We start from the raw sequence: 25382 nt of genomic DNA on the forward strand, positions 1-25382 counted from the left end.
AATTGGATGAATCCAATCAAAGCCCAGCATAGCCGCCTGAATCGATCAAATCCCCAGGTGCAACTAAGGCTAGGGCTTATTATCCCCGGTTCTAGTCTGATCGATAACCACATGAACCGGTCTCTCTGGTTCATCAGGCTGAACCAGGCGAACAGGTCTCTCCGGCTCATCAGGCTGACCCACGCCAGGTTGGTGGGACGGCGAACGAGGACGGATCACCGAACCAGCAATGCCAAAGAATGGCGGGCGAAGGTTTGCACTCCGGAACCCACGCTTGCGGCTGCGGTAACTCGCATCCTCCCCCGTTGTGAGAGGTGTAGCCGTGCTGTGCGTGTGGCTGGTGTTTGAGATGGGGACCGGTTCGGGCCCCTCGTATGCGCTGGTGCTAATGACGCTGGAGATGGTTGCAGGAAGGTTATAGCCGGCCTTTCCAATGGGGACTGAGAGGCCATGCACAACCTAGGTTTGGGTCAGAGGATAAATAAAAGGAGAAGGGCATTTGGCTATTTCGGGAGAGAACTCACAATACTGCAGACTACTAGGAACCATACCACGACCTGGACGGTCTCCATAATTTGCTTTACGTCTTCTGGGACTTCGCCGTCGACTTGGATCTTACGCAGGAATTCAAGGCTGACTGATAGGTAGAAGATAGCACCCACTCCGATGGGACCGAAGAAGCCGACGAATGCAGCCTGGGAGACAAGCTCGATTTGAGGGATCCATTTGTGCATGGCGAAGACGATCGGGAGGCGGCGGACTAGGAGGATCAATATTCCCAGGAAGATGAGCCGGTGGATTGGAATCACGCTGTTGTTCAGGAAGGATGACCATGGGCAGACTGCTCCGAACCACATGAAGACAGACAGGTTGAGAAGCATGTCGATTGTCGGTTGGAGAGAATCATCCATGGTTTCAAGACGGAACCAGTCACTGTCTCTGTTAGCATTCGTGATATCATAGCCCGCGTCGGAATGACCTACTCTTGTGTGAATACGTTTCCAGCAATGAAACAGGCAAGAAGATCATCTGTCCCAATCAGACCACAGGTTCCCACAATAAACAGCTATTTGAAATATCAGCAAAGGCAACTTTTTTATAGCATTGGGGTTGACTCACTGCAAGAGCAATGGCAAACACCAAAAAGCTCTCCCGGTCAACATAGCGCTTTTCCTCTGCCCAGTGCAATAACTTCCTCGCAATCCAACCAACCAGAGTCCCGTATACCACACTCAAAAGAATGGTATATACCCAGGTTTCATAAAACCACAGTGCCATCGCCTTCCCCGCACCACCGCTATAGCTCTGGCCTCCCATCCCAGTATACTGGACGAGATAAATCGCAAAGAAAAGGAACGGGTAGCCAAGGCCATCATTGGCGCCAGATTCAGCGATAATGATCCTCTGCAGCTCACGGGGAACATGCTTGTCGGCAAATTTGCCCTTGACAATGGAATTAGATAGAACGGGATCGGTCGGGGTCACGCATGCGCCGATGATCAGGGCATGGAGGAACTTGAAGTTTGGAACCATGGCCCAGATCACTAGGCTACTGCACATCCACATGGCAGCCATGCCTGGTCCAAGGAGTAGCCCTAGGCTCCGCCATTCGATCTGCAGGTACCGCTTTGGGAGTTGGACTCCAGCTAGAACTAGCTGCACGCCTAGCACTAGGCGGGTAAAATGCAAAGTGATTGCCTCGAGGTTTTCTTCGGAGTGAAGTGCATAGTCTTCTGGTCGGATGAAATTGGCTGCATGGGGAGAGAATAATACTCCGGCTAGCAGGGAGATTACTATATCCTATTAGCAAATGTGGTGATCCCACCGAAGATTACACTTACATGCTTCGGATAGGTAGAACTTCTCCTTGCAAAGGTAGGATACTAGCCCGAAGAGGGAAATAAAACCTCCAAGCGTCGCGCAGACGATGTTGAAGTTGATCAAGGCGAGTGTCGGCATTTTGATCTGCTCGATGCTCTTGAAATGTTCTGGGTTATAGCTAAGTGTGATAAAGGCCCAAATATGTCAACTAAAGTAGTAAGTCGAATTCGAAAGAGTCAGATCGGTGAGATCTAGCGTCTTAGATAAATGTCTGTATTGTCAAGGTTGAAGTACAAGCAAATGTTATTGAATCATAGTTCGAATTTCCTGGGTGATTCTAGGCAAGATCATCTGGGTGTATTGGGAAGCAAGGAGCATTTGTAGGAGCCTATAGAGGTGAAGACGTGATGATGAAAAGAGAAGAGTCTTTTGAGGTTGTGGAAAATGTCCTGGGGTTCTAGTGGTCTTGGCACCCTACGATGTCCACTACATTTATTTACTACACATTACTATTCTCTCCATTAGATGCAAGATTTTCTCTTTATTTTGCAATGTAAATGCTTAAAAATCTTCAAACACTTCATCGGGCACCTCTTGGGCCACATGCAGCGCCTCTGCCTTAGCAGATACCCCCCTTTGGGCTCCATTGACGGCTAATTTATCGGCCTCTTCGTTGCCGGGGTCTTTATTATGACCTTTAACCCATTCAAACAGGGTCTTCACCTTGAGGTCATTGCGTTCTTCGATTTTGATCAGGATCGACTCAACTAGATCCTTGTTCTCAACCGGCTTCTTGTCCCGAGTCATCCAATTGTTGCGGCGCCAGTTGATAAACCATACGGTAACGCAATCAATCGAATATCGGCTGTCGGTGATTATGGTTACATCTCGGTGCCGAGGGGCAATATCAATCGCCCGAAGGATCGCGGTTAATTCAGCACGCTGGTTCGTTTGACGACTGCCTTTTAGTGGCTCCGATACGTTTCTGCTGGGATAAGTGACGGAAGTTAGAAGGCGTGGTTAAACAGTAGTCCAACGGGCAAAAGTACGAACCTTGAATCCCCAGGCCCAAAGAATACCCCTACCCCGGCCGATGCTAATGGGGTGCCATTCCTTAATGAACTCCCATCGGTGTATATCCGGAGCATCCCTGGGATACCTGTTGATTGTGTTTTTGTCGCTGCCATCTGGGGGGCAGTCTTGTACACCACCTTACCAGTGGCTGGGTCTAGGAGGACGTTGGGGTCAAACCCATCCTCGGCCCCTGTCGGCAATGGACCGTCGCCTGGCGCAAACTCGACCCCTTCTGCATCCTTCTGTTTTTCAGTCGTTATTCCATGAGGCCCCGAAGGCCCAGTTGCCACGCCGAACCCGACTGGGGGCTTGGACTGTCCTTCCCGTACAAACTCCTCTGCCTCTTCGCGAGTGGAGAACTTGCGATATCGAGGTCGCGGGAACCCACGAATCTGCTCCTGTGCCGTTGTCCAGTCTGTGTATACTCCGGTAACCCGGCCCCTTTGGATTCCATAGAATCGTGTGTTCTCCGAGCTCTGCGACGCGGCAGGAAGCTTGATACCGTTCAAAAACGCGTTGGCTTCTTCTTGTGAGGGAAACGATTGGACTATAGAGCTTAGGTGTCAGTCTCTGGTTAAATCGGCGCGCCTATTGGAAGATCTGCGAGGAGTGCACTCACAAATCGCTCCCTTGAATCCCGTTATTTGAGCCAGACAGTCATCCCACCCATAGTAGATACCCGGTTTGTGGCCCGCCTTGACAGCATAATATTTGGCCCCGGTATTTCTCTTGCGCTTTGTGCCTGCGGTCGGCGAGGGAGAGGGTTTCGAGCCTGGCGAGGTTTTGGGGACAGGGCTCGGCGAAGGTGTAGTCTTATTCATTGCGGTGGATTGATTGTCGCTAGGGGTCAATTCGAGGATTTCGAGGGTGGTAATGGTAGGGAATAGGCTCTTGCGGGTCTCAGTTCGAAATTCACAGTTTGTATTCGTGGCTGGGCGGACAGGAATCAATCGAATAAATCGCGGGCAGCTCAGAAGGGAACACCAAGGTCCCAACTTCAAGGCTGACCAAACAGGGCGGTGAATCTTGATTTTGTTAAGGGGCGTATAGTTGTAAGAGAGAAAAATGAGAAGTAGAGAAGGTCGAAGGTCTAGGGTATGAGAATTGAGAGAATAAAGAGGGGTGGAAGGGGGGGGGGGGTTACTCAATTCGGCCTGATGCCAGCGCTTGACGATCTCGATCTAACAATTTCTAATTTTGAGAGAAAAGATATTATGTCTAATTTGCTACTTAGTTGGATGAGCTTGTTTTCATGGTGCTTGTGTTGATTCTAGTGTTTATATATATATATATATATATATTATACCAGTACATAGTGCAGCTATAAGATCAATATCTTGATTTAATACCCAAATAAAAGGAACAAGATTGAACAAGATACCAGGTATATAAAGCTAATGCCCAGCCTTCAATCGCTCCAACACCACCTTCACCTCCTGCTGAGTAGACCGTATGACATGCTCAACAGAGACTATCGCATTGATACTTCCGATACTCGCACCACTATTGAAACCATTAATACAAAAAGTCAAAGGGATACACGCAATATAGACCCGGAATACTCACGCCCATACAGTCCTCCGTTGATGTTCGCCAGCTTCTTTAGCCTCATTGTATCGTCGGATGATTTCCTCGTCACTAATCCCCTGCCGGGAATCTTCGTAATTAACACCGATAATAGCCCTGCCATCATACTGTCTCGGAAATACATCGGTTGACTGGAACACGTCATGTCGGATGGACTTGATGGTTGAAGCTCCGCCATCGCTCGTCGATATAATGGTCTGTTTAATTGTAGACGGCGCAGGGCATTCCGAGGTTGCAACGAACTGGATTCGATTAGTAATGGTCCATGTATATAAGAAGAGGCAAGACTTACCCTTGTGCCCATGACAATCCCATCGGCACCTATCTTTGTTAATCAGCTGCAACAATGAAATACGGAACAACCCACCTAGGCCGAGAGCTGCAACACAGCCCCTCCCGTCCACAATGCCACCAGCTGCCAAGATAGCAGGGGTTGTATTCCGAGCCTTCGATAGAAGATCTCGCACCTCAGGCAAGAGGGATATCAAACTAGCACCCTGGGCCCACTGATGCCCCCCTGCATCGGTTCCTTGAACCACCAGAACATCTACTCCCTGCTGAAGTGCTTCTTCTGCAGCTTTGACAGTCCCTACCTGGACAAATATCTTGATATCCCAGTCACTCCCCTGGGCCTTCCGAATGGCTTGTATGATCGGAAGATGATCAGCGTCAGCTCGAGGAAAGGACAGCCAGATTGCTGCTACTCGATGCTTCTGGAGTACGGGAATGGCATTTTCAATGAGCCCGTCTGGCTGGAAAGTAATGAAACCGACACCGAGCGGCAATGGCTGATCATCGGTCAAACTAAGGATAGAACGGGCATTGGCCAATTGAGTATCCAGGCCTCGAAGCTGGGTAGATTCAGTTCGAAAATCAAAGCCTCCGCCAATGAATCCTATAAATGATCAGTATAATGTCTGCAACTCTCTGCAACCAGGTAGTTGTATCATACCGAATCCTCCGGCCTTTGTGGCTGCAGTTGCCAGGCTGGCATCGGCAAATCCAAACATTGGGGCATTAGCAATGAATGGAGCGGTTGTACGAGGAAACCATTGCAGGATGTTTGCCATTGTAATATCGAGGAGATATGAAAAGGAACAGTCTTACTGTAAGATGCGGGGGAGTATATAATAAGATAAGTCCGTGTGGAGGATATTACTAACGGTTCGGTTTTATAAATAATCAATAATTAAAATGGATAACCTCGGGAGATTATGAGATATATTTATAGATAGTTATATATCTATGTAACTAGTTATTTAATTCAATAACTAGGGCTCTTTGATCAGAAAAGATTGCTTTCTGCTCTCATAATGCCCTAAGAGGTCTCGTCCTACATCAATCAGTTTCCTGGTCTAGCGGTTATGATTTTCCGTTAACAATTGTTTCAAGCAAGTGTTCCGGAAAGGTTCTGGGTTCGATTCCCAGGGAAACTATTTTTTGTTTTTGGGACCACTTTTGTAGTGGAGATGAGTCAGGGTGGCGATATAGTGGCCCAACGGCCAACATAGTCTTTGGAAACATTATTGGAGTTGAATGGTAAGGGATAAGAATCTAGGTTAGGTTATATTCGAGACAAACAAGTTTTACATTCAAAGTATATAACTTTGGGTGCTCCCTCTACAGTCTCGCACGGAATGCGCGCCGTAAAGCTTCGAGACTAGTAGGACCAGCGTAGATCTGCTGTTCAGCAACGCGGGTATTGATCTAAGAGAAGAGTTAGTAGACCAAAAGAGGAAGTGATGAGAGAACACTTACATGTTGGAGCCCTAGTTGATCAATCCGTTCCACTCCAAGCAGCCGCATACATGTCTTGATTTCATCATTCAGAACTAGCACAGAGTTAGAAACAGAAACACATCAAATGTCCAGTCCACTTACTCTGCAATGTTCGACGAACACCGTCGACTCCACCCGCCGCTAAGCCCCACAGAGCCGGGCGTCCAAGGCCAACTGCCTTCGCGCCTAGGCAGAGAGCCTTGACGACATCTGTGCCACGACGAATACCTCCATCCACATATACTTCGATCTTGTCAAAGACCTCGGGGCAGTATTTCCGAATCTCCAAGAGAGTGTGAACCGCCGGAGGGGCAGTGTCCGCAGCGCGTCCTCCGTGGTTGGAGAGAATGATACCTTTAACTTGAGGTGCGTGGAGCGAGGCGAGGTATGCATCTTCGTGAGTCTGCAGACCCTTCAAGACAATAGGCAGATCTGTCTGAGTGGCAAGCCAAGCCAAAGTCTTCGTCCATGTCAGGGAAGGATCGGTGCCTGCGAACAATTGCTGGCCGACACCTCCAGATCCTTGAGTTGGGTTGGGGGTATCATCCGACGAGCGCTCGGCGGCTTTCACGCCGCTAGGCACGGCAGCGGTCTGTCCGGTCATACCGGTTCGCTCATCTTCCTCGCGCTTTCCTGGAACCGGGGCGTCGAGGGTAAGGACAATGAACTTGATCGCCTTGAGCTTATTGATGCGTGCAAGCATCGTCTCACTCTTTTTGCGGTCAATCTGAACATAAAGCTGCCAGCCGAAGATTTGATCCGAAGCAGCGTCTTTGACGATCTGCTCTGGTGTCATGGAAGCGTTATTGGAGATGATTTGCATGGCTCCAAAGCTACGACATGCTTCTGCGATGCCGGCCTCGCCAGATGGGTGACCTAGACGGGCCATCGCCGCGGGAGACACGTAAACAGGAGTCTCAAGTTTATATCCAAGAACGGTTGTGTCCAGCTCACACTTTGTGCAATTCACAAAGACTCTAGGTCGCAAGAGAATGGACCGGTAAACCTGATTATTGAAGTTTTTGCTGATCTTGTCGTCGGATGCGGAGTAATAGTACGCCCAAGCCTTCTTGCTCACTTGCTTGGTAGCAACATCCTCAATCTCGTCCAAGTTGAGAAGGTTCTCCATAGGCGGTGGACCCTCAATCTCTTCCTGAGGTTCGGTGGATGCCTCCTCCTTTGGTAAGGTGCTGGCATCAATTGTTCCTAAGCATGCCTCGGGCTTAAGTCCCTCCTCTAACGTGCCTGGTGGGTGGATAGGATCATACTCCTCGGTGGCATCCTGGCCAGCAAGTTTCAAAATGATCTTTGCACCACCGGGGTGGCTGCCCAGGAAATCGGTGACCTAGATAAGAGTTAGATGAAGCCGGCGAAGGTATATGAAATACATGATGAGGGTCTTATAGTATGAAACCGTACATCATAGACCTTGCCGTATAGAACTACCCAACAACTTTCAGGAGTGTTGTGCTTTGCGACTATTTCTCCAGTCAGTCGAAATATCCCGCGTGGGGGTGCGGAACACATACCTTCTATCGCATCGAAGACCTTGGCCATTCTCACCGCGCAAGAGTGAATTGGATGATAGTGCCTATGGACGGTCTGGAGTATTCGAGAGAGAGAGAGAGGGAGAGAGGGTAAGCGGGAAAGAATTGGAGACGCAACTTGGAGAGAGTGTGGGGAACGCCGATAGCCGCTTTTTCCTCGTTGGGCGATTTGGATTGCCGACCGAGGAATTAGAATTGAGTCCACGTTATTGGTGGAAAATATGAATCGTAGATGTAAATCATTTTTAGAAAGAGAAAGTAGAATGCATGTATGTTTACTCCGTACCTATAGGTACTTTGATATCTAAAGATGAGTCCACGTGAGGGCTAAGTCATCCGCATCTCCCCTGGGCCCCGGCCGCCAGGACTCTCACCTCTCCGGAACCCAACTTCCTTGAAATGTTAAAGCTCGGATATCATTCCGCTTTTAATACACTCTTAACATATTTCTTAAGTGTGGTGCTTTCGCAATGTTTGAGGTGTGTAGAAGTTCATCTACCCCATATTCTTCATCCCGTACCTCACCATGTAGTCTGACTGTCTCAGCGTCGTGCAGGGGATCGTTATCGCCTTCGAATGCACCGAGCCCGCTCGGCAGTGCTGACCTCAGATGAAATGGTTGAGGTGCGCGCGGCTCAACGCACCTTTGAGGGGGCCTATGTCCGAACCGCTCTTTCTCAGTTCTCCTTCGCCCTCGTCGTACTCAAGATTTTCACCGCCGAGTTCTACAGTATTGGGGCTCTGTTCGCGATATATGGCACGGGTGTTCTCATCATCGGACTTTTCCGTCGCTCGCAGGGAAACAGACAGTTCTTCTCCGAAGTAGGGGAGGATGGAATCCATCGGCACAAATTCCGTACCAGTGGAAATGCGGTCTTGGTCTTGACAGCACTGAGTATTGCAGCATATGCATGCTTGATTGGCTTGACGTTGAACTTGAGCAACTGATAAGAAACATTCTGCGTTGCACGCAATCCACACCGTATCCAATATCCCTGGAGGCTATCTAGGCATCTGTGATACCCCCCTGCGTTACCGCCAAGCGCCAAGGATTCCGCACCTGACCACGGTATATGTACGGAGTACCATTTGGCTTACGGCAGCGGAGATCAGCGTGCAGCAACCGACGCCTACAGTTGGTCGGAGATCAATCTGTTGTATCGAAACTTGCCAAGGATGCCGAGTATGGATCAGCCCGAGCGGTGAGATTCAGGTCACACAAGCTTCCAATATGGAGGCTGAGTTCGAGTATGTGTACTTTTGTTGTGCCATGTCTGGAACTGAGGTGGATTGACCGTATAAGTGAGAGTAGATTGCACAGGGGGTGAGATTGAGTATATTTCGATACTCCATGTTTAACCTGTACTCCGTATGTACTGTGCTTTTAGCCAAGCATTCTCTATTGAAGATAGGACAGATGCAAAATTTTTGTGAGACCCATCAATATATCTATAAGAGCTGTTTATAATCCTGGAGCTGATCCGAATATCTGAATATCCTGATATCTCCATCTAAATCCCATTTATCTTTCCCCTCTGTATATCCTTTGACATCATATATGGGCGATCTTTAAGCCATCGATCCACCCTATGGACTAAGTCTAACCTGCGTGATTTCATCATTTCAAGGCATTTCTCACTTGAGGTCGATTTGAATGGTTCCTTGACTCCTTTGATGTTCTTGGCACCTTGATATTGTATTCCCACATGCTGAAAAAAAAAACCCCCCATCAAATAGATATCCTTGCAAAAAAGAACCCCAGATTCCCCCCCCCAAAAAACCCCAACCTCTTTTAACCCCTTGAATATCTCAAGTTTCCTTTGGAATATCTCAGGTCACAAGTGCCCGGTGTTCCCGTTGGTTGACTCATCCAAACCTCCGACACTTTTTTTCTCTCCCCCTCTCACCATCTTTTTTTTTTCTTCGAGTTGCCCATGACACAAGTCCTTGTCAACTCGACTCTGTGAGAAAGCTCTGAAAAAGAGCAACGCCTTTTTTAATCAAGCACACAAACAAAAATTATCCCCCCGGGGGATGGCGCAACATTCTAGCATTGCCCGGTCGGCCATGACGTCGGCCACCGAGACGGGGGATCAGAGAAATAATATAAACCCCAACGGCACGTCTAATGGTTCGGGATCGGGAAAAGAAGGAGCTCTTATGCCTCCGAAAACTGTGGTCAACCGAGCGCTAGGTAATGACCTGCATTCCGATTCCCACAAATCTTCACTGCCGCTCAAGGGCGGAATCGGAACGGCTTTGACAGACACTCCGGTTTCTACCGCACCCCCGTCTCCACAGATGTGAGTCTTATTTCCCTTTTTTTTCTGTCTAGAACCTTTGGACTTTACTATGGGCCTATCAAAACGAGGCTAGCTTGATCGGCAACATGAGACAGAGGGATCAGTCCTGTTCCGAGGCTCTTTATTTTGAGCTTATCTTACCTTACCCCGGACTCCAGCCAACCCCTAGCCCGTTGTTTTTACGTTTGCTGTCTTATGACTCGCTTGGATGCGCTTGGCAAACTGTGACTAATATGATACTTGTAGATCGGGCCTTTATCACCCTCCTGGTACTCCCAGTCGAGTGCGAGCAACTACTCTCGATATTCCCGGATTGACCAAATCTAAGGTGTCACCGGATGGCCGCATTGCTCAGCGGGATGTTGGTGCAAAACTTGTCATTGTCATGGTCGGCCTCCCAGCCCGAGGAAAAAGTTATATCACCAAGAAGCTGGCCCGCTACTTGAACTGGCTTCAACATGACACCGAAATCTTCAATGTTGGACAGCGCCGTCGTGTAGCTGCTGGAAAGTCCCCATCGCCTGCCCCACTTGATCGCCAGGGTCGGAAACCAAGTGCTTTCCACAAGGATCTCGTTGACTCAGTGCGCCGGTTGAGTGCCAGCGTTGGCACCACTTTGAACCCAGCAGACGTTTCCCCGCCAGAGAACGAGGCACCGCTTCCTCCTCCCGTAGTGCCTGCCAAGATTCTCGTGAATGGAGAAGAGCCCGAACAGGATTCTCAAAACGGAAGCACTGTTGTGCCCTCGGTCGATGCGGGCCCTGCGCAATCTCGTGAGAATGAAGAAGCCGTCAATGAAGCTTCCCCTGAGCCAATGGACCAAACTGCCAACTTCTTTGACCCCCAAAATCAGCGTGCCGTCAAGATGAGAGAGCAGGTCGCGTTGGATACTCTTGATGAGTTGCTTGACTATATTTTGGAGGAAGGTGGCAGCATTGGTATCCTTGATGCGACCAACAGCACTATGGAACGCCGCAAAGCGATTGTTGACCATATTCGCAATCGCGCTGGCCCCGAGCTAAACATCCTGTTTCTTGAAAGTAGCTGCGTGGATCAAGATTTGCTTGAGGCTAATATGCGTTTGAAACTTTCTGGTCCCGACTACAAAGGCCAGGACCCAACCGAGGCACTCGAGGATTTCAAGAAGCGTGTTGCGCTATACGAAAAGTCTTACGTACCCCTCGGCGAATATGAGGAGAAGCATCGTATGGCTTACATCCAGATGATCGACGTCGGTCGTAAAGTCGTTGCTCACCAGACTCATGGTTTCCTTGCTTCTCAAGTCGTCTATTACTTGCTCAATTTCAATCTCTCTCCACGCCAAATTTGGATCACACGGCACGGCGAAAGTTTGGACGATGCTGCAGGCCGCATCGGAGGTGACTCTGATCTTAGCGAGAACGGGAGAAGGTACGCCAAGGCGTTGGCTCGCTTTGTGGATCACCAACGGCAGCAGTGGGAGGCATATCAGCGACAGAAAGACCTTCTCGCTCACTTCCCGCCTCGACCTGGTGACAGCACACCTCCCAACCCATCATATATTCCTCGGGAAGGGCCGCGCAACTTCTGTGTCTGGTCCTCAATGATGCAGCGCTCCGTTCAAACAGCCGAATACTTCAACGAAGAGGATTACGATGTTAAACAGATGAGGATGCTGGACGAAATCCATTCCGGCAGGATGGAAGGCATGACATACAAGGAAATTCAAGACCAGTACCCCGACGAGTATGCCCACCGCAAGAGAGATAAGCTCTTCTACCGATACCCCGGACCAGGCGGAGAAAGCTACCTCGACATCATCAATCGATCGCGCGCAGTCATTGTTGAGATAGAGCGCACCACAGACCATGTGCTCCTGGTTGGACATAGATCCGTTGCTCGTGTGCTCCTGGCCTACTTCCGTGGTCTGAAACGTGACGAGGTTGCTGACCTCGATGTCCCGATGGGTGTCCTGTACATGCTTGAGCCCAAGCCATATGGGGTAGAGTTCAAGGCATACCGCTATAATCCCGAGACTGACTGGTTCGATTACCTCCCCAATTACGAACTGCATCAAGTCAAAGCACAGACAACCCACTAAATGCCCGTTGAATTTGAACATGGAGTTTCAAAATTCCATAACTTGCTACGATCTATCATGACTTCTTTGTGGGATTACTTGGCCGAGCCTTGAGGTCCTGGTCATTTCACAGTCGCCACTACATTTGCATTTTTCCTTCACTTTTCTGCTCTTCACTGGGCGGTATCCTTGATTTTTATTTCCTATTCTCATCTTGATTGTGTATTATCAGTGCTTTTTCCTCTTCACTTTTTTTTTTTTTTTGGTTTCTATTTTACAGGTGACCCAGACACTCGTTGCATGACCGGCGTTAATCTGTGTACTTTTATGACCTGGGATGCTCGCCAGTTTTATGGGCTGGAAGTGACAGGTCACCAAGAGCGTCTCTACCTCGACATTCCATTTTTGTGCAGATATGACACAAATGCACCAAGATAGAATCAGCTACGCTTTTGCTTGATAGGCCGAATAGCTTTACTTTGCTACGGCGTGTCGATAGAACTATACAGATGATCATTCATTGAAATCATTCAACATAATAAGAATAGAACATTCCACGTTCGAAATGTATGATCATTTTGTCAGAAGGGACTACGTAGAAGTGCATTGTGCAATGAGAGATTAATTGAGTGGTTGTAGAAGCTAAGTTAGTGCTAGACTTAAGAAAATTGACATCTTTATTCCTTCTGCTCGACCTTCACTTTCTCAAAGATCTCCATAAAGACCTCGGGTTCGTCAGCCCCTTCAACATGATATCTCCCCTGCACCGAGATATACGGCACACCAGAAACCAACCTCCGGGCTGCTGTCTTGGCCTCCAAATCAACCTCCTGAGCACCAACATCTTCATCCAACACCTTCTTCACAACCTCCCGATCTAATCCCGCCCCAACACCCGCCTCTACAAGAACCTTCAAATCGGTAATATTCTTCTCCTCTTCAAAATAAGCCCGAAACAGCTGCTCTGCAACCCTCGTCTGCAACCCACCAACAACACCGACCTCCTTCTTAGCTGTCTCTTCAGCCTCCCGCTGCCCAGCAAACCAGAGCAAGCGATGCGAGTCCCGCGTGGAACCAGTATTCCCGCCAAAACTAAACTGAATTCCCTCGCCCTTGCCCACACTAGCTAGGCGCGCGAATATTGCGTCCACGCGCTCAGCCCCGAATTTCTGGCTGTACATCTCGGCTTTGTTCACACCGGGATATTCGGCTGCTCCTGGGTTGAGGTAGAATGCCTTCCAGTGCAGACTGAATGTGTCTGTTGGGTACTTGGCTTGGTGGGTGGTTATTGCTCGTGAGAGGCGGCGGTAGCCGACATAGCACCACTTTTTTTTTTTGGAATGGTTAGTTTGTGAAGTTGGGAGGAGTTTGGGATATAGATCTGTGTATATGGTTGGAAATACTTACGGGGCAGACGGTGTCTGAGATTATCTGGATCTGGAAGTTCGTCATTGTGTCAAGGATATCGGAGGGATATACGTGATAGGTTTGAATTTGGAATATTGCTCTGTACTTTTTTGGGGGGAGTTGTTTTGATGGCGGAAGTCGATTTGTAAGCGTTCCATTATGCCGTGGACAGGATTCGGAGTTCTATATGAGATCTCGAATCTTCTGGTCTGTAACGTATTCCACCGAGTGACGCACACGACCAATTCAAATTTAAATATCTCAATCAAAACTCCATTAAATTAAATACAAAATGAATCATCGATCTGGACACCTATTGATTCTATGCCCTATTTTATTACATCCACTACACCTTAGTGTAGCCCGTATACGTGGTTGTAAACCCGAAGCGCTTCTTCGCCTTTGGGGGGGAGGTGCTTCCCTTCCACCGGCTCAGTAATTAAGAAGCTTCTTAAATTGAGAGGCCTTCTTCAGCGGGTATCTACCTTTAGGATCAAGTGCGCTTTTACTTCTGCTTCTCGTTTTTAGCGCGTAGTTCCTTATTTTCTTTCGCGAGTAAAAGAGCACTATGCATTATAAGGCGGAAGCCTTTCATAAGCTGGTTTAATGCACGATGTCACTCGGTAGTGAAATACGTTATTTGCTTGGATAATTATAATCACAAAGTAATTATTCAACAATTACATTCAAGCTTCATGTAGATTTTAAACACAAAGTTCCTCGGAACTTGATCGGTTTGTTGGCCACATCTTCAAATGAGAAAAAGTTCCAGAAAGACTATTACAGCACTTGCTGAACCTGATTCAAGTTGCCCCACGAACCTCCTGAGCTGTCAAAAACAGCCGACGAGTTAGAGTGAGCAGGTACACTGGGAAGTGGGTGGTTGCGGCCTTGATTTAGTGCCGAGGAATACTGTTAACGAGTTAGCGAGAAGGTTAGGGTTGAAACAAAACGACTTGGCAGTCTAACCTTGAAAACAAAGTTCAGGACCAAGGCGATGGCCAAACCAATACAGACAACAATAGGGCCGAACATGTTGTCTAGGTCTTTTCCACTCCGCTGGCGAATGAGGCGGGCCCGTCTCTCGTATATAAACCACCCCCAGACTGCGGCGAAGATAGCAAAGAATGTGTAGACGACAGCCAGTGCTTGGGCTACCTGGTTATGCTTGCCAGCAGCATTGTAGAGGCCCAATGATAAACTCGACAGGAGGATACTGATGTGAAGCCATTTGATGAATGTTCGCTGGTTGGCAAGGTAAACTTTACTTTCCACCCGAACGGGCCCGGCATCTTTGATCCAGACGCCGGGGTGTCGAACGCCAGGCGGTAAAGAGACAGATTCCGTTCCAAGCCAGCGTGGAGGAGATAGCCCCACAAATTGAAAGATGGACTCAAGGCGAGTGGGTGACTCGGGTTCTTCTGCGGGTTCGGGGGCGGGTTCGGTATCACGACGCTGGGGTTCTGGGATCGAGGGACGTGGGTGCCGCGCTGCAGACTCGGTGACTGCCGAGGTTCTCCGTATGGCCGAGGGAGAGCCAGTAGTAGAGTATTGGTGATAAGGTGACCCGACCTGTGGGCGAACACCTGGGCTGCGCGCGTCTCCCATGAAGCTGCCCACTGCTATGTTTTCCTCCGCCCGTCGAGCCAGTCGCTCTTGCTCCTCATGGAATGCAGTTTCGGGATCACGGCGAATATCACTTTCAAGTTCACCAAGCCAGAAGGGGAAGCTGTTGACATAATCTTCAAATAGTGAGGCCACGCCGTGAACGAATTTGGAGAACCGGGGAGCATCCTTAACAAGGTGGGAGACCATCAGATCCTTGACCCACTCTGTGTTATGGGCCTTGCCTCGAAGCTGGATCTCGAGTAAAGCATGAGGGAAACGGGTGATCTCCCCAGTCCTGACAGCGTTGAAGGGATAAGTCATATCGGCATCATCCAAGTCGGTACGGTGCCACTCTGCGGGATCGCGACATGGACGTTCACTGTCGAGGGAATCTTCCCGGATGAGCGCTAGGTTGGTATCGAGGGAAATCCGAATTCGATCATTGCCAGGAATTTGGAAGGCGGTGCGTGTGTAATTGGCTCGGAGCATGGGTTGCAGGTCATTGTCTTTGATAAAGGACTGCAGCTCATCCACATCCTTTTTTAAGGCTTCGGCAGCCGCCGACTCTCCATTGTTCGAATCCTCCATGCGATGGAGTTTTTTATCGAAGCGATACTCGCCGTCCAAAAATTCCTTAATGTGCTTGTCCTTGAGCTGTACCTTGACTTGTCGACTTTCGTCGTCGTCGGTGACAATCTTCTTTTCCAAATGGATAGGAGGTTTGTCTTTTAGTGACCCCGTCCAGCGCAGTCGCAAAGATCCGGCTTCGGGTGCTCGTGCGACCTTTTGATTGTAAAGATCAAACTGAGGGTTATCAAAATAGAGAGAAGTAATGGTGGGGTCTTCAGTGAGGGTATCGAGGTCCTTGGAAGTTCCCGGCCTGTAGATAAGAACCGGCAATCGACGAAGGATGTGAGTCTTGACCTCCAAAACGTTGTCCGAGTGAACCCAGAATTTATAAGATGAATAGGTCTCACGGCCAAATCCATGCTCTGTCTCCCTTGGTTGCACGATGTCATGGCTAAGGGTCTCTCGAACAAAGGAGTACATCACTGAGAGTCGGTGGACCAACGGGGAATAGTCTTCCGAGTTGAATGGCAGTTGCGACAGTCGCACTTGGAGTAAAGGTTTCACCCGGTATCGGGCTCCTCGTTTGCGATCATGCTTCTTTGCAGCCTTGAGGAAGCCAGTGAAGTTGATTCGGCTGTACTTTTCCAAAGCACTGACTTCCTTGGTGATGTTATCAAGTTCTTGCAGAACTTCTGAGGCGATAGTTCTTTTCGTCTGTTCATCGAGGGCGGGGGTTTCTTGCTCGGGAGCCGATGCCAAGGGTCGTAGTTTAACTTCACATGCCGTTGTCCGTTCTCGGAGTTGCTGCGATGTCTCTGCTTGGAAAGAATTTACCTTGTCCAGTTCTACATTGAGCAGTTCCTGCACAAAGGCTTCCTCATCTTGTTCAGTCCATTGATCGTCATCGGAGTCACTGGCATCTTCTCCATCCCGAGTGACATCATTCTCTCTCAGCAAGGTCTTGAGCTTGGTGTAGTCAATGTACTTCCCTTTCCAGGGAGGGTACACCGCATTGCGGAGGGTTTTCCCAAACCGCATTTTGAACCAGTCCGGTTGTCAATGACGTTGTGCAGTTGTTACTCAGACACGACTGGGTGTGCACGTCCGATTAAGGGTATCCGAAAAGGAAGCAGATATCGGAGGATTGAGACAAGTATATTAGACAAAGCAAGAGATGGTTAGATCTGAAAAATATGCGCCAAAGGAAAATAGCTCATTAGCTTTGAGACTAAAGATGTAGCTTTATGATTGAAAGCGTTCGACAGCCAGCGATAGACGCACGTGCTGGCTGATGTTAACCAATTAGAGTCTAATAGACCAGCTATCCGGATAATTTATGTTCCGACGGTATTTGCTATTTTACCATACGAAGAGCCCTGGAGGGCTAGACCAATATCGCCCGGGAGACTCCGATACCGATATCCTCCACAAGGATCACTTTTGACATCTGATAGTACAGATTGTACATAGATATTCAACTTGATGGACAAGTCTACACAAATCCCGGGCCTGTCCCATCACCTACATGGCGTATTAGCCGAGCTACATCGACGACCTTATCCTCACGTCCCAAATCCCCCAACATGCAAGAAACGCGCCTCGGTTGCTTTGATTATTCGGGTACGGCCAATCTACGACCATTGGCCCAGCTCGAACGCCACAAAGGATGTTTCTCAGCCAGCCCAACAACGATTAGATGAGTACTTTTCCCAGCCATGGGTCCAGCATGGCGAACCGGAAGTTCTGTTCATCAAGCGTGCTTCGCGCGTGGGGGACCGATGGACGGGCCATGTTGCCCTACCGGGGGGAAAGCGAGATCCGGGAGATGCAGATGATAAAGCTGCAGCTATCAGAGAAGCTTCAGAGGAGATCGGATTTGATTTGACTACGGATGATACCATTAGTGTGGGCAATCTCCCTGAGCGGGTGGTCGCTACCAGTTGGGGATCCGAACCGTACGAATGCCATTCACTTTCGCCGCTGAGAACTGGATTACTGACTTGAATGGCAGGCTGATGGTTCTTTGTCCCTTCGTCTTCCTCACGACTCGCAGCGACCCTCCGACCCTTCGATTGCAGCCCACGGAAGTAGCATCAACCCATTGGATTCCTCTGCGCGCCCTTCTATCACCATCGCTGCGGACGGTGGAATATGTGGATATGTCGCAGCGCTTCGGTCGACAAGGCGGGTTTTTGACCCGTCTTGCAATTCGGTCTCTGATGGGCTGGATGCAGTTCTCGGCCGTAAGGCTGCTCCCGTCGGAAACTCATCAATGTACCACAACCCCAGACTTCATACCTGAAGAGAATACATCCAAATCTTCCCTGATCCAACGCTTCAAGGGCTGGTGTCTGAGTGGACAAGCGGATTCGAGCGATACTGCCCGTCCGCTGCTGCTCTGGGGCCTCACCCTCGGCATCCTGGCCGATTTCTTGGATATGCTTCCTCCCCACCAGACTGTGAAGTTGTGGAAATATCCAACATTTACCGTGCCTGATCTGCGGCTGATTGTGAGCATTGTAACTTATAATCTGCGGAAGCGTAATGCACTTAATGTGAGATCGGGTGCTCGCCCTAGTAACACGGCCTCTGATGGGGAAACGGCCGCACTCCCAGTCACACCGACGAATGTCGAACATGATCACAATGAAGTGGGAATTGGTGGCCTCGGAGTGGGAAGGTATTATGGCCCAACAGACCAAGCGACAGATGGGACTTCTTACGCTGTTGGGATCATGCTCCGTGGGTATTATGACCGCTTGCGCATGGCAATCTGGGTTTTTCTGGCATGGCGTGTAGCCATTGGTTCAATTGTTGGGTTTTCAGCCTGGCGAATTCTTCGACGACTGCGTTGAAGTGTACATTAACAATATAACTGCAATAAAGTAATAATGATGATCTCTACCTCCAGTCACTAGTACATCGTACGATATCACATGCGGAAATACAGATACATTACATAAACAGAACATTACGGCTCCCCACATCCTTGGGTAAACATTAAACATTGAACACCATCTCCAACTTCGCCTCTATTCTACTTGTCATGGCAGCTCAGAAGCTTTATCCACGAGGAACAGTCAAGCGCATTGTCAAAGCCCACTCCAATCGGAGCATAAGCAAGAATGCCGACATCCTGGTACGCGATCGTCCCGATATGAACCTTCTCTACTCTCCAGTTGCTAATACTAGTTATATAGATATTCTTAGACTACATGCTATTCATGCAAGAGTGCGTCTCCATCTATCCTTGTGGCTTGGTCTACTGATCGCAACCCTCCGATTCACGTTCTTACCGCCGACGTGATCGAACTGGGGGCTAACACATCATAGGTTAATGCGTGAGGCATCGATTCGGTCGCGCAAGTCTGGAGAGAAGAATATCTCAGCGAATACCGTGCGCAAAGTCACTGAGGTGCGTTGTTTGAGATCGATCTAGAGCCTCTCTGGAAGACTCGTGAGAACTTATAGCTGACAAGTATGGGGTTCATTTAGAAAACACTGCGCAAGTTCCAGGGATAGAGAGGCCTATGATATAAACTCGATCAACCTCGATCAATCTCGATCTGTCATTATAGCGAAGACCTAGCATGGATTTGAAAGGCCAAGGGATACTGTAAGATTGGCCTGCATTTTATGATATTATGGCGTTGTGGGTAAATGTGAATATGATACCCTGGAGCAATACAATGGAAGAAATCAAATAATGAATTGGTAAATTGCACACATAGACATAGACAATGCTGTGATTTTGCTTACCTCGCCGCTAAACGCGTAGAGAGTCTGCCCAAAGCCAGTGGGCCACACCGACCAAGAAAGGTGTTCCCGACCCGCATATTGATTCTTCCTTCATAACACCTCTCTTCAATTCTTCAACGTTATCACGTTTAATTCTTCCAGCCCTGTACAAGCTTTTCGGAAATACTTTAATATCTGTGTCACCCACATTCTCATCATGCCTCCCGCTTCCGCTACTCAGAAGCTCAAGGACGAGGAGAAGGGCAACTCCCGAGCTTCAAGCGTCTCCAAGGACACCGAGAGTCCCAGCTCTGACGGTCAAGAGAGTAGCTACTTAAAGGAGCTGCAGAAGTATGTTCAAAATCCTATGAACTAGGTTGTGTGGCTATTTGTCTATACGCAGGTGAAAATGAGCTAACTGCATGCCCCGTTTAGGACCCTCCGCAATGCCATGAAGAAGTTGGTGAGTCAATATCGAATGAAATTGAATTTCAATTGGTTCTTTCCATACATTTCTAACATTGCTGTTTTTTTGACCAGAACTCCCTCGCCAAAGTCGACGCCATCATCGCCGAAAACCCCGACAAGTCGCTTGATGAACTGATCGAGGAGAAGAAGATCAACAACGACCAGAAGGCCCAGGTGCTTAAGAAGCCTACCCTTCAAGCCACCGTTGCCCAAGCCGAGGAGCAGATTGGTCACTACAAGCAATTCGTTGTCCAATACGAGGATCGTCTGGCTGCTCAGAAGGCTGCACTTGTCAAGGCGCATGAGGCGGAGCTCGAAGCTGTCCGTAAGAATGCCATTGCCGATGCGACTGAGGCTTCCAAGAAGGCACTGCGCCAGCAGTTCTATACCGTGACTAAATTCTTGTGCGCCGCGGCCATCCTTCGACGCGACGGTGATGCCGTCACCACCGAAAGCCGCGCTTTCGAGGGTGTTCTCTTCGAGGTGTACGCTGGCAACCAGTCTGCAGTTAATTCGCTACTGAAGATTGCCGAGGGTGCCGACGAGAAGGTCAATGCCGTTGAGGGCACCCCTCTTGATTTTACCTGTCAGTGATGAATGCCCCACCCCCACCAAATATACTCGATGGTGCTTTGCTGACAATAGATCTCTTTAGATGGCGACGTGAAGCAAGCATCTGACAAGTTCGCTCCGCCCGAGGAGACTACCGAAGTTGCGTCGGAGGCAAACCCCGCCACCGACCCTACGACCGACCCTACCGTGGCTAATGCTGGACTGACCGAGCTCCAGGATGCCTCTTTTGGCGCTCAGGCTGAGCCTGCGGCTTCCCAGGCCTCCCAGGCGGCCCCTCCTACACAGACTCTGGTTTCTGATGCTGGAAACTCTATTGCGGAGCAAACCTGGGCTCCTACTTCCGATGAGAGCAGTGAATGGGTCAAGCTTCCTCGCAACCCTGATGAGACCGATACTGGCCTCCAGGCTACCCCGGCTAGCGCTGATGCGGGGTTGAACAACGGTTCAGTCGGTGCTGATATTTCGCCTCAGGGCGAGAACGGTGCCAAGTCTGGTGGACGCCGCCGTCACGGCCAGGGACACCGTGGTCGAGGCCGAAATGATGCTAAGCGTGCTGGCGAGGGCCGTGCTCCTGAGGGTCGTACTGGCGAAGGTCGTGCCACTGAGGGTCGTGGACGTGGTGGACGACGAGGCGGTCGTAGCGGACGTGGTCGTGGTGGTGCAAGCGGCCCTGGCTCTGGCTCTGGCTCGGCAGAAGCTCCTGCTTCCAGCGAGTAAGAGTGGCAATCCTAGGATGTCAGTTGAAACCTGCTGATTTTGGGATTTTATCTCAAGATTGGTGTTCCAACAAGATATTTCTGAGCCTGTCTTCTCGGGACTGGCTTCAGCAATCTCTGATCCGATGTGATGGCTCACGAACGCAACGAATTTTCTTCACGAAGAGTCACTTTGATCTCTTCGTCTGGCTTTACCAAAGTCTTCTTGACCCATGTGCTGCAATTTTTTTTTCAGCGTGCATATTCCTGATCTTTAGAGAGCTTCTCTCACGACATACATATGTATTCTATGGCTATTGTTTTATCGGCGCTTGTGAACGGACCGGTGGACAGGCTTAGGTCGGGCATAGATCGAAATTGATCATAATGAGTGCACCACTACTTCATAAGAACCCTAGATAACAGTATCTTTCAAGATGGGTTGTCATTAGAACAAGGTCTACTATTTCGGTGGGCAATCTACATGTAGGATGATACGGTCTAAGATGTATACCGTGTCACGTGATGTAATATACCCATTGCGAGTTCCTCGGACTTACCTCTCCTAGCCTAGCTTGTAACAATGTAATGTAATATTGTTACACAAAATCTTGTCAAGCGCGGAGTAACCATGCATGACCTATTGGAAATAACCAAATACACCTTTCGGGTGTATTCACCTATTACTAGCGTGTTTGGGATAAACCCCGTTTTCAGGGCATGGTGCTAACCACGATAGGCAATGGATACCGACGTCTAGTGGAGCTCCTGGCATATTCAATCTGATTAAAAATGATCTTTCTACTCTTTGCATAAGTGTCAACTTCTCATTGTCATTCACAGCTTTTCTCTCCCTATATTTTCTACTGTATATACGGCACCAGTAACAATGGCTATAGCTGGCGGCCAACGTAAGCAGGTGCTGAAGGTGGTTGTACTATCACTACTAATCGATCTGGTATTAAGCTACCCCTCTGAAGCCAACCATCACATTTACTCGAACTGACAATACACTCAGATCTCCTTTACATTTATTCTGCCCCTATTCCCTTCGCTTCTATCATTTTATCGCGCGCAAGATCCGTCTCCGGATTCCCTCCTCAATCGCATTTTCCACTACTTAAACGCCTACAAAAACTCCTTCGCGCGCCCCATTGACTCGCGCTATGACATCGCACTTCTAGGCGGAGCCCTCGGCTCTTTGTTCTCCCTCCTCCAAGCCTTCGCTGCACCCGTCATCGGCCGCCTATCTGACCGCTATGGCCGCCGTCGCGCCCTACTCATCTCTATGCTAGGCAACCTCTTAAGCGTCGCGCTGTGGGTTTCGGCCAGAGATTTCCGCACGTTCCTCGCCAGTCGTGTTGTCGGTGGTTTAAGCGAAGCAAATGTGCAAATGGCCAACGCTATCGTGGCGGATATCACAGACGAGGAGCGTCGCGGCTCCTCCATGGCACTAGTCGGGGCCTGTTTCAGCATCGCGTTCACCTTTGGGCCGGCGCTAGGTGCGGCGCTCAGCAATATCGATATGGTTGCTGAGAACCCATTCATTGTTGCAGCGATTGTGTCTTTTGCTCTGATCTTTGTTGAGACTGTGTATCTTTGGGCCTGTTTGCCCGAGACGCATCCCCGCTTGACGACGCTTCAGATGGAGGGCGAGAGTATCTCCGCCGAGAAGAAGGATGCGTCGAGTAAAAAGACAGAAAAGAAGAGCAGTGCTCCCGTTAAGCGCGCCCATACAAATAACCCGGCCCTTCTCAATGCCCTCCACTTCCTCTTCCTGCTCCCCTTCTCTGGCATGGAGTTCTCCCTCCCCTTCTTGACTACAACTCTCTATGCGGGATCAGCCACGACAGCGAGCCCCGCCGCATTGAACGGACGTCTCTTGTCCCTGATGGGTTTGGTCGCATCCCTCCTTCAGGGTACGCTGGTACGCCGTCTCCCGCCGCTTATCACCCTCCGTGCCGGTGTTGTGGCCTGTACCGTCTCATTCTTCTGCCTTGCTCACGTTTCTTCACCCTCGGGTCTATATGCTGCCGGTTCTCTGCTAGCTGTAACGACCGCTACGGTCGTCACGTCACTCAACAGCCTAGGCAGCTTTGAAGCGCAGGACGCGGACCGCGGCGCGGTTATGGGTCGTTTGCGGGGGTGGGGACAGGCTGGCAGGGCAGCTGGCCCTATTTTGTTCTGCTCTCTGTTTTGGTGGGCTGGCCGTGAGGCTGCTTATACAACAGGTGGGTTCGCCATGTGTGTCGTAACAGTTGCGGTTTTCAGCTTGTTGAAGTCGCCTGCTGTGCACAAAAAAACCGAGTAATGTACATAGGTATGTATATAAAGGAACGTCGTAGGAAGCAGGCTTCATATAAAGATGGTCCCAATGTCTTACTATTCTTTTCGTTTTTCAAACCCCCAAGAGAGCAGTATCAGCCCCAAAATGTGTCTCTCTACCTCCCTCTTTCGCTCTAGGTCAAATCAATTTCGCTTTCAAGTTATTGTCTTAGTCTTCTTACTACCTTGTCTGACCTGCCAAAATAAGCCACAGAAAGGATACCGAAATGCATAGGCGCCATGATCTTTCTCACGGGTCTATATCAACAAGTCGCGTTGATAATTACAAATTATAATCACGAGCAGGGACGTCGTTTAAGATTCAGTGACCAATGGCCGAGCTATCATAGCGAAGAGCGTGCAACTCTCAGGTCAACAATTTCCTAGATTTGACGGGAAAATTGAGATGATGAACACTTCAGTATGGCATGTGATTGTATTATCGATTTATTGGGTTTGTTAATAGGGTATAATACACAGAAGAGTAGCGATAGTACATGTCAAGGATTGCTAGCGGACAAAGCCAAGTGAAAGAGAGGAGGAATTTAACGTCAAAACAGCTCATCCTTTGCCCCTTGAATAAAAAAGATGTTGGAGCCCAAAGAATACACGATACACCGAAAAGCTAGAAAGGAATACAAAAACACAAGAGGTCATTGTACATTCTTTCACTGCCTTCCGGGATTTTTTATTTAACAAGAGACTCGCTCGAGGTACGATCCAATATGAGGGTGTAGTCACGATCTCCCGCCATTGCCAGAAGCAAGCCCATGATTTTGAGAAGTCGCCATGGCAAGTCCAGTGCTGATAGCCGGGTCCAGCGAGCCACGCGCTTTGCCAATGAGCCAGTCAGTGAGAGTCACGAATTTAGCAGTCCGGTCCCAGCCGTCCGCTTCATTGGCATGCTCAATAGTGTGAGTCAGGATGCGACCCTCCTCATCGAAAGAGAAGATAAAGATACCGGTAAATTGCTCTTCCTTTGAAAGCTTGAAAATAGGCTCTTCGCCACCAAGAAGGACACTCAGGCCTTTGTTGGTGCCGTTTGTGGAAGCCGAGAGATGGCTATTTTGTGAGGATGGGGCAGTTTTCGAGGGGGTGATGGAATTGGGATTCGAAGAGCCTGGGCCATGGAAGGGGCGGCTGTCTGTTCGTGGCTCTGTTTTCCATCGTACTAGTAAGCGCTCATCGCCGCAATCGTGGTGGTCGCCGTGATGCGTGGGGTCGAGCAGTGTCCCGGCGCGTACGATCCTTTCGCTGAGAATTTGCAATTTCACGTTTCCGACTAGTGGCACGCTACTCCATGCTACTGGGACAGTCCATAGTGCTGCGCGATAGAGTGTGCGTCCCTTGACAGTGGGAAGGTGTGGATGTGTGGATGGGAATAGGTGAAGGTTGACACTCGGGGCGAGGATGTCGGTGGGTAAGGTGTTGTACAAGAGAGTCGGTAAGAGGGGTGAGAGGGTTCGTAAAGCTTTAATTGTTAGTTAGACGGCTTTTCTTTTGGCAAGTGAATGAGGAAATAGTGAGTACACACTCTTTCCGAGTTTTAAGGTTCTTTCATCTGGCGGTTTATGATCGGTTCTCCGAGGACCTTCTCCATCCTCCCTCCGCACCCAAGCCGGGGAGAAGTATGTGGTTGGTAGAGGTGTAACTGTAGCTGGAGCTAGCCAGGGCTCATTGAGGAGTCCATGACGGGGTTGCGCCAGTCGCTGGTGCGAAACTGAAGCAAAAAGCCGGCCTGAGACAGGACTCTTCGGCTGATTGGAAAGAGACGTGCGCAGATAGACCAGCTTCGGCATTCTGCATTTCAAAAGCAGTCTGGTCCTAG

The 25382-nt window shown here is 49.4% G+C and overlaps 12 protein-coding genes across 12 annotated transcripts; 5 read left to right on the plus strand and 7 right to left on the minus strand.

Moving 5' to 3' along the window:
* Window positions 1-69: 69 nt before the first annotated feature.
* N7447_002125 (putative Na/H antiporter) lies at window positions 70-1959 on the minus strand (the record flags this gene model as incomplete). The annotated part of the gene is made up of 5 exons (XM_057226401.1): window positions 70-459; window positions 525-933; window positions 984-1066; window positions 1120-1793; window positions 1842-1959. 5 exons carry the CDS (start codon window positions 1957-1959, stop codon window positions 70-72), a joined length of 1674 nt encoding a protein of 557 aa, XP_057090417.1.
* Window positions 1960-2382: 423 nt separating this feature from the next.
* N7447_002126 (RNA-DNA hybrid ribonuclease) lies at window positions 2383-3716 on the minus strand (the record flags this gene model as incomplete). Its single annotated transcript, XM_057226402.1, has 3 exons — window positions 2383-2806; window positions 2875-3442; window positions 3515-3716. 3 exons carry the CDS (start codon window positions 3714-3716, stop codon window positions 2383-2385), a joined length of 1194 nt encoding a protein of 397 aa, XP_057090418.1.
* Window positions 3717-4289: 573 nt separating this feature from the next.
* Window positions 4290-5552, minus strand: N7447_002127 (nitronate monooxygenase; the record flags this gene model as incomplete). Its single annotated transcript, XM_057226403.1, has 5 exons — window positions 4290-4398; window positions 4462-4724; window positions 4775-4803; window positions 4850-5377; window positions 5435-5552. The coding sequence occupies 5 exons, from the start codon at window positions 5550-5552 to the stop codon at window positions 4290-4292; spliced, it is 1047 nt and encodes a 348-aa protein (XP_057090419.1).
* A 550-nt stretch (window positions 5553-6102) lies between these two features.
* N7447_002128 (FMN-dependent alpha-hydroxy acid dehydrogenase) lies at window positions 6103-7818 on the minus strand (the record flags this gene model as incomplete). Its single annotated transcript, XM_057226404.1, has 5 exons — window positions 6103-6189; window positions 6241-6314; window positions 6364-7606; window positions 7681-7739; window positions 7791-7818. The coding sequence occupies 5 exons, from the start codon at window positions 7816-7818 to the stop codon at window positions 6103-6105; spliced, it is 1491 nt and encodes a 496-aa protein (XP_057090420.1).
* Window positions 7819-8278: 460 nt separating this feature from the next.
* Window positions 8279-8756, plus strand: N7447_002129 (uncharacterized protein; the record flags this gene model as incomplete). Its single annotated transcript, XM_057226405.1, has 2 exons — window positions 8279-8287; window positions 8355-8756. 2 exons carry the CDS (start codon window positions 8279-8281, stop codon window positions 8754-8756), a joined length of 411 nt encoding a protein of 136 aa, XP_057090421.1.
* Window positions 8757-9842: 1086 nt separating this feature from the next.
* N7447_002130 (6-phosphofructo-2-kinase PFK26) lies at window positions 9843-12191 on the plus strand (the record flags this gene model as incomplete). The annotated part of the gene is made up of 2 exons (XM_057226406.1): window positions 9843-10111; window positions 10358-12191. 2 exons carry the CDS (start codon window positions 9843-9845, stop codon window positions 12189-12191), a joined length of 2103 nt encoding a protein of 700 aa, XP_057090422.1.
* Window positions 12192-12847: 656 nt separating this feature from the next.
* On the minus strand, window positions 12848-13622 carry N7447_002131 (DsbA family oxidoreductase; the record flags this gene model as incomplete). Its single annotated transcript, XM_057226407.1, has 2 exons — window positions 12848-13495; window positions 13578-13622. The coding sequence occupies 2 exons, from the start codon at window positions 13620-13622 to the stop codon at window positions 12848-12850; spliced, it is 693 nt and encodes a 230-aa protein (XP_057090423.1).
* A 735-nt stretch (window positions 13623-14357) lies between these two features.
* On the minus strand, window positions 14358-16793 carry N7447_002132 (SPX domain protein; the record flags this gene model as incomplete). The annotated part of the gene is made up of 2 exons (XM_057226408.1): window positions 14358-14489; window positions 14547-16793. The coding sequence occupies 2 exons, from the start codon at window positions 16791-16793 to the stop codon at window positions 14358-14360; spliced, it is 2379 nt and encodes a 792-aa protein (XP_057090424.1).
* Window positions 16794-17237: 444 nt separating this feature from the next.
* N7447_002133 (NUDIX hydrolase) lies at window positions 17238-18610 on the plus strand (the record flags this gene model as incomplete). Its single annotated transcript, XM_057226409.1, has 2 exons — window positions 17238-17710; window positions 17767-18610. 2 exons carry the CDS (start codon window positions 17238-17240, stop codon window positions 18608-18610), a joined length of 1317 nt encoding a protein of 438 aa, XP_057090425.1.
* A 1100-nt stretch (window positions 18611-19710) lies between these two features.
* N7447_002134 (uncharacterized protein) lies at window positions 19711-21251 on the plus strand (the record flags this gene model as incomplete). Its single annotated transcript, XM_057226410.1, has 4 exons — window positions 19711-19844; window positions 19929-19956; window positions 20034-20547; window positions 20617-21251. The coding sequence occupies 4 exons, from the start codon at window positions 19711-19713 to the stop codon at window positions 21249-21251; spliced, it is 1311 nt and encodes a 436-aa protein (XP_057090426.1).
* An 867-nt stretch (window positions 21252-22118) lies between these two features.
* On the plus strand, window positions 22119-23540 carry N7447_002135 (putative tetracycline transporter; the record flags this gene model as incomplete). The annotated part of the gene is made up of 2 exons (XM_057226411.1): window positions 22119-22187; window positions 22248-23540. 2 exons carry the CDS (start codon window positions 22119-22121, stop codon window positions 23538-23540), a joined length of 1362 nt encoding a protein of 453 aa, XP_057090427.1.
* A 751-nt stretch (window positions 23541-24291) lies between these two features.
* N7447_002136 (uncharacterized protein) lies at window positions 24292-25353 on the minus strand (the record flags this gene model as incomplete). Its single annotated transcript, XM_057226412.1, has 2 exons — window positions 24292-25025; window positions 25089-25353. The coding sequence occupies 2 exons, from the start codon at window positions 25351-25353 to the stop codon at window positions 24292-24294; spliced, it is 999 nt and encodes a 332-aa protein (XP_057090428.1).
* Window positions 25354-25382: the final 29 nt, after the last annotated feature.

The sequence above is a fragment of the Penicillium robsamsonii genome (assembly GCF_028829455.1).
Source record: "Penicillium robsamsonii strain IBT 29466 chromosome Unknown utg000001l_segment0_segment0, whole genome shotgun sequence".
NCBI lineage: Eukaryota > Fungi > Ascomycota > Eurotiomycetes > Eurotiales > Aspergillaceae > Penicillium > Penicillium robsamsonii.